Below are 12,462 nucleotides of genomic sequence, written 5' to 3'. Positions count from 1 at the left end.
AGTGTAACTTATAGAATATGTGCATGCTCCTAGAACGGAGGGCCTTCCATAGGGGGTTAATAGCATTTTCTGCTGTTTTCTGTTGGGGTGCTGCTCTGTTATCTGCATACTCCAAAGGAAGCAATTGTGATAGAAGTTGCCTAATTATGTATACCTATATACTGGCCAGGCGTCTTCCATTTAGAGACAGGTAAATGTCAATTTATGGCAATGTCCCCTCTGGTGTTTACTCTGACTAGGCAAGATTCACATCAGTCTTCAATATTGGCAGCTAATTTTGTGCCAAAATTCTATTAAAATTATTTTCAGTGCTCGTTGCAGTATGTTAGCACCACACAAGAAGGAGGTACGGGAGACATATAGATTTCTCCTGCCTCCAGCTTATATACTTAGTTTATTGTCCTGAATAATATGGCCTTAGATTACCAGATACATCACTTGGCACATTTACCCCCTATTTGTAATTTAAATTAGGGGTTCATCAGAGGTATGAAGATGAGAATACTAGGATTATTGGGGGTAAGAGGTCCCTACTGTGTCGCTAGCTTTATGGTATTACTGCTTCCACTAAAATACTCCTATTATATCTCACCCCTTCCATAGATTCAGAGTGATATAGTACCCGGAGCTTATTAGCTCCCAATATTGGAGATTGAAGTGAATCTTGCCTAGTCAGAGTAAACACTCTAGGATGATCACTATAATATACAGAGTGAACTGACATCCACATGTTTCTAAATGGGAGATGCCTGCTCAAAAAATGGAAAATTTTATTAATTTGTGTTTATTCAGGCAAGTTCATACTACACTACTACCTATGTCTAGCAGACACACACCAATTTTTCTATCCGTTATATTCCCTCTTAGGGAGCGTTCATACTACCATCATTGTCCGACAGCTAATGTCCGCTGCTAATGTCCGTTCAAAATCTTGCACGGACATTAGTAGCGGACACTAGCTGTGTCCGTGACACATTGCCTTGATTTAAATGGAGATCGGGTGCGTTCTTTTACTGTCCGTGGGTGTCCTTAACTGTCTGTTCCCAAAGATGTCCGACTTTTCACAAAAGCGGACAAAAAATACCTACATGTCGGGTTTTGCTGTCCGCTTGAAAAGTGGGACATCTTTGTGAACGGACAGTTAAGGACAGGCACGGACTGTAAAAGAACGCTCCTGATGTCCATTTAAATCAATGCAAAATGCCACGGACACAGCTAGTGTCCGATGCTAATGTCCGCACTAGATTTTTAACGGACATTAGCACCGGACACTAGCTGTCGGACACCGACTGTAGTGTGAACACCCCCTAAGACATTTTAGTTATACTTCTACTTCTCAAACATGACAATTCTAATCAACTGTGGCTATTGCTGTTTGAGGTAAGCAGAGGCTGGCAGGGACTTATAGGTCTTAAACATAATATATCTCATCTCCTGATATGTCTGCCGTCATAGAACTCTATGTTGTACCATTTATCCATTATGCATACTGGAATTCCTGAATACGTTGGCCTCTGAGTGTTACCAATTGGGGATGTGCCCATCCCCCCCCCCCTCCCCTTCCAGGTTCACTCTGACTTGTCCAGTCAGTGCTGACTCAGTCAGACTGCAGGGACACGCCCATTTGACAAGGGGAATGGTAACACAACAGCTGTCTTTTTTTTTTTTTTTTTTATAAATATTCATGAAGAATAATAGAAGAATGGTACAATGTTGACTTATGAGAAAAGATTATCCAGATTTCTTATTTGATGAAGAATAAAATCTTTTACTAAAACAGCCAAGTCAGGAGATGTAAAAGGTTCAATTTAAGACTCGTTGTAACAAAATAGAATATTTGCCCTTTTTCCTTTTTTTTTTTTTTTTTTTATTTTTGTTAGTCAGTCTTACTTGCAACATACAAAAATATGAGCATCTTTCTGTGGTGAGAAAAACATCCAGAGATGGCCCAAAGTCTCTCATCTGTTAAACTCATTACACAGAAACAGGATGTAAACATAGACACTGCACGACCTACCAGTGTAGAAGGCGAGCATGGATGTAAACCTAGGTCAGAAGAGAGCAATCAATATGACAGTTCTTTATGTTTTTTTCCCTTTGCATGGTGGGCTTATGTGCACTCAGGAAGTATTGGTTCTCTAAGGAGTTCTCTTACTTTTCACGTGTAATTCAGATTTATATTTTCCTTTTCAAGAATTGATGCTATAACATAGTATAGTATAACAAGCACTGATAGAAAGAAATCTTTAGAAAATAGAAATTGATCAGACATGGATATAAGAAATACAAAATGAATGAGTGAACAGGGTAATGAATCATAAATGATTAAATGTTCTGTTTTTCCACCAGGGAAAACGAAATAGTGTTTTCAGAGAGTGTTACACGGGGAACCAAAGGCACTGTAAGCTGACCAAATTGTGTCCGGCAATAGGGTATACATTTAGAGTAGCAGCACGCAATGATATTGGCAAAAGGTAAGTGCATTCATTTGCTTACTCTGATGTGCCTTATTGCATATTTTGACTTATTTTCTTCTTCACTTCAATTTTCTTTGTGAGCCACTGGCTTTATGTGTTTATCCCATAGAATGTATCCAGTATAAAACATTATACTGGATTCACACTATGACATTGACCATCAATATTTTATCAGTTTAGGCCGTGTTTCCCAACCTTTTCGACACTCTTGAAAAATAATTTTCAGTTTTGCTGCAGTTTTTAGGACATTTTTTGAATTTACAGCTGAAACATACTAAATAAATTTGTTTTGCTTGTAAATTTCAAAAACCATATCAAAACTCAATTTCTCCCCCCACAACTTCACCGTGTGAATGCACCTTCAAAGCTATACTATCCTGTGCTTCCCACACAACCACCCCACCCAGCACTGGGGTTCCTTACTGATCCCCCCTCATAGTGTCATGCTATCCTAGTTATGCTACACTCAGTATATGGATCCTCAGTGGTCCCCCACACTCCTAGTAACGCTCTTCAGTAGAGATGAGCGAACAGTGAAATATTCGAGATTCGATATTCGTTTCGAGTAGAGCCTCAATATTTGACTACTTGATCGAATATCGAATCCCATTATAGTCTATGGGAAAAAAATGCTCGTTTCAGGGGAAACCACTATTCAACTAAAGGAGAGTCACCAAGTAAGCTCCCTCGCAACCACAAGCTTCCAGCTCTCCTGACTAGCAAGGACGAGCCTGCTGCAGAACCAGCGTTGATTTGCCGCAGGCTCGTTCTTGCTAGTCAGGAGAGCTGGCAACTTGCAGTCACGAGCGAGCTTACTTTTTCTCATAGGAATGAATAGACCAGCGTTGATTGACCAGCAGTCTCCATTGTGGTCCAACTTAGACTCCGCCTCCTCACAGACGAGCCTCCGGCAGAACCAGCATTGATTGGCCGAATGCTGTACACTGGCCAATCAACACTGGTCAATTCATTCCTATGAGAAAGAGAGTCAGCTCCCCCATAACAGCAAGCTGCCAGCTCTCCCGGCTAGCAAAGACGAGTCTGCGGCAAATCAACGCTGGTACTGCAGCAGGCTCGTCCTTGCTAGTCAGGAGAGCTGGCAGCTTGCTGTTATGAGGGAGCTGACTCTCTCATAGGAATGAATTGACCAGCGTTGACTAGCCAGTATACAGCATTCAGCCAATCAACGCTGGTTCTGCCGGAGGGTCGTCTGTTAGGAGGCAGAGTCTAAAATCGGACCACAATGGAGACTGCTGTGGTCCGATCTTAGACTCTGCCTCCTCACAGATGAGCCTCCGGCAGAACCAGCGTTGATTAGCCGAATGCTGTACACTGGCCAATCAACGCTGGTCTATTCATTCCTATGAGAAAAGTAAGTTCACTCATAACAGCAAGCTGCCAGCCCTCCTGACTAGCAAGGATGAGCCTGCTGCAGAACCAGCGTTGATTTGGCGAATGCTGTACACTGTATAGCATTCGGCCAATCAATGCTGGCTCTGAATCGAATATTTACTGCGAATAGCGAGTGGTACTCGATCGAGTCCGAATATTTCGAATACCGTAGTATTTGATCGAATACTTACTCGATCGAATACTACTCGCTCATCTCTACTCTTCAATAGTCTCCAGGCACCAAATTATACTTCCCAGGCACCTAATAATGCCCCACAGTGGTGTATGTTTGACATACAATGTTACAACTTAGATCATATACATTGTCCGCAAAGTGTTACCCCTTTCGAGTGATTCCCCCTCTCTATACATGGTGTCAAAGTGTCTAGAACACTTGGCGTATACAGCACAAACAATTTTTGGTGTACATTACATTAGAATTCTGAGACATTTTTCTTAGCAATTACTCTCCTAATATCTTCTAATATTTTGATCTAATTTCCTTTTTGTTAAACAAATAAGTAGTTTAAAAATAAATTGAGCCAATTAAAACAGCTAAATAGGATTTCATCAGCCCAAGTAATTGAGCGAGTTTTAAGAGTTATGTAAAGTCTACCTCCTTGCATGACTGGCTGAAGGATTATACATAATTGGCAAGTAAAAGGTTTTCCTGACACTGTTTTGGTGCTAGAAAACACAAAACTTTGAACATGGGGGTTTCATTGCAGGACAGTCGTGAACTATCATAAGTCATTTTCAGAGATGTCTGGACTTTAATCAGATAAAGAAAGGCTAGAGACTTTTTCTCTGTTGTGAACATGAATAATAGGTTATTTTGACTTTATTGGGCGTTCATGCCATAAATGCATGCCTATAAGTTTAAGGAACAGAGTATCAAATAGACTGTTCTAGTATACTTGTGTAATACATCATTTAGAATGAAGTATTAACACATCCATTTTTGAAAACTAGTGTTTGGATCTCTGTGGTTTAGGTCCACATGGGGCCATGGAAAACAGAAACCATGTCTGCTTAAAAAGCTGTTACCCGCGGACCCCATAGACTATAATGGGGTCCATCAGGTTTGGGACAGTTTTATATTGAAACCAGAGGAGAGAAGTCCTCCTTGCAGGACTTCTCTCTGCCAATTTTAACCAGAATCTGTGGATCTCCTTAGACATCAACGCAGATGTAATTCCAGCCTTAATTTGCAGCACTTTTTCCACACCTGTCTAAAACTTATACACGATACTGTACATATGTAATCAGAATTTCATTTGTATTGCATATCAGGGTCGGTTACAAAGCTGAGGGAGGGGACTCCTTTTTGATTGCATTACAAATAATTCCAGTGATGTTTAAAAAAAAAAAAAAAAGGTTATGACCACTGGATTATAAAGAGACTTAATCAATAAAAAATATTTGTGTTCTTAAGAGTGAAGAGTGGTTTGTTCCAAGTGTTAAAGTTAAAATGCTATCGGCATACGTGTTTTTAGATGAGTAAATAAGAAACGTCCAAATAACGCTCTTAGATAAGGAGGAGAACATCTGTAAAGCTTAGAAAAGCATAGTCCATGGCTTGTTCTTCTGATAAAACATTGCTTTACTTGTCGGAGTCAGGTGTCTTCCCATGATTACTTTGGATGGGTAGCGTAAACTGGATGTCCCCCCCGCTTGTAGTGTTGAGTAAACCACCATAATTAAATCAGCCGTAGCTTTCATTAAGGAATGCATAGTAAACAACCAAGTCATTCATGTGTCTCTTGTCTATTCATAGTGAGTACAGCCAGGAGGTTGTGTATTATACATCAGGCAATATCCCTCCTACACCCGCAGCGCCGAAACTTATTAGAGCTGGAATTACATGGATAAGTCTCCACTGGATGCGGCCAGAGGGATGTTTTCCAGAAGAGGTGATATCATACACGCTGGAGATTCAGGAGGATACTGTACGTTAAGTTCTTGCCTTGTTTGTTCAACTTTTTACATTGAAGGCGTGAATTTATGATGGTCTAGTGCTGACAATGGACGTCAGTCCATCTGAGTGAAAATAGAAGTGATCCAACAGTTTTCATGTCAAGACAGCATGATTATTGTGAAGCTAATACACTTTTCTGCTGGCCTTGAGCACGGTTTGTGTTTCGGTTTGTCTGTTGTCTACACTAGTTCATCTAGATTATGGGGATAATGTCCATCCTTATGGAGAGACCACTTATTAGGTGTGTGGAGACTTATACAGCCATAGTTGCCTCTCCATAAGGATGGACATTATCCCCATAATCTGATCTCTCAGCCTCTCACTTCTACCAAGTCAGTTCTCTCTACGCTGCACTGACGAAGTCCAACCAGACCGAAACGAGCTGAGAAACTGTCTTGGTATAAAACCCACATTATGCAGTAAAGGCTTCTGGGAAAGTCGGGCATGATGTTCAGGGTGCTTCCTATAGAGGGCAGCATAACAGAGGCACTATCTCCCTATTTACATCTTGGGAGACAGATTTGTATATTCCTCCCCTAGTTCATCTAGTGATAAATGTAAGTCTGAAAAGCAGACAGGGTTAAAATCTGCATATACAGTAGATAAATTCTTCATACATCTGACAAATAAAATATACAGCCATAGGTTAGCCAATTGTAGCTGTCAATTGAATATTCTTGGGTTGGAGTCCCACCATTTGGATTGATACTGATCAATAAAATAAAGGACCTGCTGCACTTTGTTACAAGATAGAACTCTTGGATTGTAATAAATGTACGCAGTGTTGAACTGGTCCACCAGTGAGCCCAAGATCTAACTTGATAATGTTCCAGCAGAAAACACAAAATTTGAACGGTACAATGGTCTATTTCCTAAGGGTTAATGGATGGCGGGCTCAAGAAACATGAGTCCAACATTACTTGTACCTTTGTTATTTGTATACACTCAGGATTAATTTTAGCCTATAGATAGGTCTGAAAAGTCCAGTGACACTCATCTTTTTTTCTTGATGCAAATTAGGATATAGGGTATGGGTGGTAACACACTAGTTTCTCTGGGGTGGGGTCTCTGTCTACTGTATGTCATGCAGTGTTACTACCCACTTGGCTAGTACCGTACACTAATCTGCATCAACACTAAAAGGGCTTATATCTTTGGCATGGCTGGATAGGTTTGGATAAATAACCTGTGACAGGTTATAAGGACTGCTCTGTAAGGTGTGCTTCTGCCTTGAGAGTTCTTAGAGTGAAATGCTAGAGGGTTGCATTATAATTTCCTTGTACTCTTTGTCATGCATTTTGCTTGCTGAAATGTCCACACGTCTAATATGGTCGTTTACATATTTTTTATTCTACGGAAGAAGCAAGTTAGCTGCTGTATGGATATCTGTAGCTATACCTGCTATTCTCCTGTTTTTCTTCTATCAGTCAAACTGTCTATGAAAAGCGCTCAGTGTATTGAAAATCAATCTAATGTGCGAGACATGACTGGGAGAAATGTCCATATGATGAAGCAGTCAATCATTTACCAGTTTATAACTTAGAGACAATTTATAACAGAGAAACTAAAAGCAGCCGTTTTTATGGCATATCATCAGATTAAAGTGGGATTATGTGATCAGTGGAGCAGGCAAAGCTCTAAGAATCACTGAACACACTACTCCAGATTTACAGGCACCCGTTGTTTACAGCTTTAAGATAACATTTCACTCCATACACCAGTTCTACTTCTCGGCATCTGATAACAGGTGCCGTTCCACTGATTCTGGCACAGTTGGACGTTTTTCTCTAGCCCTCACTGTTCCAGAGTAATCAGTGCAGTTAGTTTTGGTGCCTGATATGCTATTTTGGTTCCTGTTTGAAGGGCGGTGTTAGGCCGTAGCAGACAAGGGGATTCAGAGCTCCAATCAGAGATGGCCAGTGGTAGAGTTTAAAAAAAAAAAAAAAAAACCTCTACCCATACTTGCTCTTGCCCCCACCTGACAGTACAGATTCTAAGTACCATATAAGGCTCCAAAACTAACAACACTTACTGCTTGGGAACAATGGGGAGACAAACTTCTAACACAGGATAGGGTCACCTGAGTTACTTGTGAATCAGTGCCTCCATTGTGGACATAGCTGTTTTTGTCTCAATATACAGATGAGATTGCTAGAACAATAATAATGTTGCTGTTTCCCACTTTGGAGCAATGGCAACACCCTCATTGCTGCAAAGAGCTTATTTGCATATTGACAAAAACAGCAATATCTTTACGACGGAGGAAATTATTCACAAATATTACTATAGTAGTAATAGGGCTAGGGTATGTAACAAAACAGTAGAGACATGGTTCGATGAATAGAGCTTGCACTAGTGGCAGATACTCTCATCATTCATGTCTTCTCTAGGACTACTGATAAGGATGTGTATAAGGTAACTAATGTGATAAATCATTCTTTAGGAAGTATATGGACATAATGTGAGGGAGAATAATCCAATATAACCTTTTCCAAATGCACTATATTTCTTTATATATTACCCATGTATAAGTTGTAGATGGAACCACAGCGGTAAGTTCAAGCTCCTGGTATTTCGCAGTTAGTATTGTAATGACTGTATAATGTGTAGAAAAAATTACATTTCACTTGTTTTAATAAACTTCTAATAACATTTGTTATGTTATGCTTTTAGGACAGTGTATTTCAACCTACGTACACTGGAGAAGAATTAACATGTACTGTGAATAATCTCCAAAGAAGCACACAATACAAATTTAGGGTGAGTCTTTTAAAAGAAACCTAACATACTAGATTACCAGCAGATGGCGCTGTTTGGTATATTTTCATTATAATTTGATACTACAGTGTTGTGTCTATGTATTTTATGTCATTGAGTTTTTTATATCCTGTGTTATATCTTTTTAATAAAGATTTATACCCATTAAATAACAAAATCACTATTAAATATAAAACCACCATTATCAATCAGTGCAAAGTCATCCATTCATTATATTTCATTGTAGCTACAGAAAATGATTCCTTTATGCAAAATTTTCATTATTTGTATATCATATGTACCGTATATACTTGAGTATAAGTCGACCCGAATATAAGCTAAGGCCCCTAATTTTACCACAAAAAAAATGAGAAAACTTGTTGACTCGAGTGTAAGCCGAGGGGGGGGGGGGGGGGGGAATGCAGCAGCTACTGGAAAATTTTAAAAATGAAAATGGTCGGAGTTCTTGGGTGCAGTAGATCCTGGGAAAGGAGCTTGAGGACTGTTCTTTTTCCCCCACTTGGAATTCAGCCTGGCTGAATATAGGGTATCTGCGGTGCTCCTATTAACCCCTTCCCGACGGAACAGGAGCACTGCAGATACCCTACATTCAGTAGACCGGGCACTTTCAGACACAGGGATACCTAATGTGTATGTGTTTCACAGTAATGCTCTACTTTTATATGTATTCTAGGGAAAGGGGTGATTTAGAACTTTTATTTATTTTATTTTTTTTATTATATTTTTTTAAAGCTTCTCTTTTTTTACACAAATTTATGGAAGATTCTATACATTACTATTGCGGCTGGTCATAGGGGAGGGGAGAGGGGCATTCCTCACCTCTCTCACAGTACAGTGCAATAGATGCTACTGTGAGGAAGGTCGTTCCTGACTGACTGTCAGAAACGACCTTCCTCACAGTAGCATCTATTGCACTGTACTGTGAGAGAGGTGAGGAATTCCCCTCTCCCCTCCTGATAGTACTCATCCATAGACTAGTACTGGGGGGGCGGCCTTCCTCACCGCTCAGTGTCATCGCTGTGCGGTAAGTAGCGCCCCCTCTCAGAGTACAGCGCAATAGATGCTACTGTGAGGAAGGGCGTTCCTGACTGACTATCAGAAACGCCCTTCTGGCAGTGAAGAGCTACAGTACCGGCACCGATAGCTCTTCACCGGGGGCACAGAACGTGAAAGCCGATAGTGCGCTAAATTCAGTGCACTGTCCGCTTTCTTGTATTACACCGCATGTGCCCTAGGAGGTGAAAGGTCCTCTTTAAAGGAATTGTATTATTAGGACACTCTTTTTAAACTAAATACATGTAGGAATAGCCTTAAGAAAGGTAATTCTTCTCTTACCTTTATTATCCTGAACCGCGCTGGCGTTCCTGAGAAATATCTTCTTTCTTCCTTATGTAAATGAGTTTTCTCACAGCACTGGGGGCATCCACAGTGCTGCTTGAAAACTCTCCAGCGACAACCTCTGTCTTCTTCTCCGCTTCCCGCCTCTTCTCTCGCGCTCCTCTTCTCTTCATTCAAAAGCGCTGACTGCGCATGTCCGTCGGCCATTTTCCTCGTTCCCCCTAATTCTACTAAAATCACTGTGAAAATCCATGCGCAATCCGTCTTTAGGTGGACTACAGGTCAACTGACTCAGATTACTAGTATCTGAAGGACTCTATGAAGAGGGGAAGGAGGAGTAAAGCAGGATGTGCAGGAGATAAAGAGTAGAAAGCAGAATTGTAGGTAGAAGTTTGGGCCAAAAGTTCCATTTACTGCTCTAACTCCGTATCTAAATACATAAGTGGCTTGTTGGCCCCCCTGACAGCCAGCGCCCAGGACATATGCAAACTATAGATATAGCATTCAGAGGGGAAAACTGATAAATTAGGAAAAATATCAGTCCTATAATGACCATAAATATTGTTACTCTTCGTGTACACTCACGGTAGTTTATTCTGATTAGTCACCTGAAATGATCTTTATACCATCTGTTTATTGGCTTGCTTTTTTGCACATATTGTCACACCTTAAAGGGTTCTTTGGGAATAGGCCAAATAATAATATACAGGAGCTGAAATTGTCTCTAGGGTTACGACGCTCTTTTTATGTAAAACCTGTTCCCTCTTGTTAAGCGAGTTTACAGCAAGAGTCTAGACACTTCTAAATGTGGTGTATGACTTGTAGGACAGTCTTTTGGCACAGAATTCTGCTGCATTTAGTTAAATAAATCTCTGCAATGTTGGGGAAAATAATGTGGAAATAGGTACTGTCATGAATAACCATGTATTAAGCAGGGAGATATATTTCAAGAGAATGCATCATGCTATATCTTGTATCTGTGCTTCTTGCTATATCTTACATCTGGACCTCTTGTTATAGCTAACATTTGTTTTTCTGTTCTCATTCCCATAATAGCTGTAGATAGAAGTCTGTCATCTTTTAATAAATGCATACAGATCATATGGGGCCTATCTGAAAGCATATTATGGATTGCACAAAGACATTCATGCCTGTAATGAAGGCTGCTATATTCAGTGCTTCACCAGACCAATTGACTATTAAAAGCTCCCATAACTAACATTTGTGTCAGAAAAGGCCATTTATTTTGTAAAGTTTAATGTATTTTACATGAATTCATATCTTGCCTTCTGTACTACAGCTTATTGCCTCAAATGTTGAAGGAAGTAGCAGTCCGAGTGAAATATTGGTCTGCACCACAAGTCCGGACCGGCCAGGTCCCCCATCTCGACCTGTAGTCAAGGGTGCTGTCACTGCTCATGGCTTCACTATTCAGTGGGGTATGTACAGTAGTGACTTCCATGCTTGCATAATTTTATATGTATCATGCTTCATAATGACAATTTGTTATATTGGTTGCTAAATATCACTGTGTGCAAGGATTTAATGCATACTTATAAATAGCAGCTGGTACGAGACACTCAGGAGGGGTATAGGCTTAATATGGAGCAATTGTGAAACACTCCAGTACACAAAATGTAACAAACAGCATACAGAGATAAAGACGGATGTAGCATTTTAATAAATGTCTGTAACTGGGAAACATGTCCACTGAAATGAATGAAGCAGAATCTCATTCATATTCAGACAGACAACAGCCTTATCATGCTTGCAGATAAGAGAGCTGCAGCCTTCTCTTGACAGTGCAGTTCTTGGCAGTTTGGGATGCTAATAAAGAGCTGTATATGGAGATGTGAAGAACATTGTTTGTAGTGAGTAATATTTTCTGGATATAGAGACGTTACAATGAAATGATTTATTGACAAAACCTAGGATAGCGCAACAGGGAATAAGAGCGCTGCAGTGTCTACATTTTACCCAGTCCACCATAGAATGCTATAGCTAATGCTGCAGACAGGGGTGTAACAAATCACCATGAGATCAATATTAACTGAATACTGAAGGCAGGGGTCAAATTAAATGACCATGGGATCCATATGCAAGTGAATGCTGCGGACGGGTGTAGCACGTGACCATAGGATCAATCCCAAGCTAATGCTGCAGGCAAGAGTAAAACACATGACCATGGGATCAATAAGCAAGTGAATGCTGCAAACAGGGTTATAAGTCGTGACTGTGGGATCCATAAGCAACTGAATGCTGCAGATAGAATTTCAATAGGTAACCAACATGTGGTTTCTGCAGACTCTCACAAATATGTTGACCTTAAAAGACATTTAATTTCCCCACTGTGGGACTATTAAAGGATTATCTTATCTTGTCTTATCTTATCTTATTATCACAAAAAAATAAAGGTTACCAAAACCTTAACTTTTATTATTCATATGTCATAATTCACAATAATCTGATAAAGAAAAACACAGCAGGATGGAAAAATCC

The 12,462-nt window shown here is 40.1% G+C and overlaps 1 protein-coding gene across 2 annotated transcripts in view; it reads left to right on the top strand.

The window, feature by feature from the left end:
* FNDC3B (fibronectin type III domain containing 3B) overlaps nt 1–12,462 on the top strand; it is a 250,420-nt gene that overhangs the window by 154,983 nt on the left and 82,975 nt on the right. For both annotated transcript variants that reach the window (XM_075268668.1, XM_075268667.1), the window contains exons 12-15: nt 2,350–2,474; nt 5,647–5,818; nt 8,521–8,607; nt 11,264–11,402. In XM_075268668.1, coding sequence (XP_075124769.1) covers nt 2,350–2,474; nt 5,647–5,818; nt 8,521–8,607; nt 11,264–11,402 — 523 coding nt within the window. The remainder of the gene's footprint in view (nt 1–2,349; nt 2,475–5,646; nt 5,819–8,520; nt 8,608–11,263; nt 11,403–12,462) is intronic.

This window comes from Leptodactylus fuscus, chromosome 3 (assembly GCF_031893055.1).
Source record: "Leptodactylus fuscus isolate aLepFus1 chromosome 3, aLepFus1.hap2, whole genome shotgun sequence".
NCBI classification, from domain to species: Eukaryota; Metazoa; Chordata; class Amphibia; order Anura; family Leptodactylidae; genus Leptodactylus; species Leptodactylus fuscus.
This window is presented reverse-complemented; position numbering and strand designations above follow the sequence as displayed.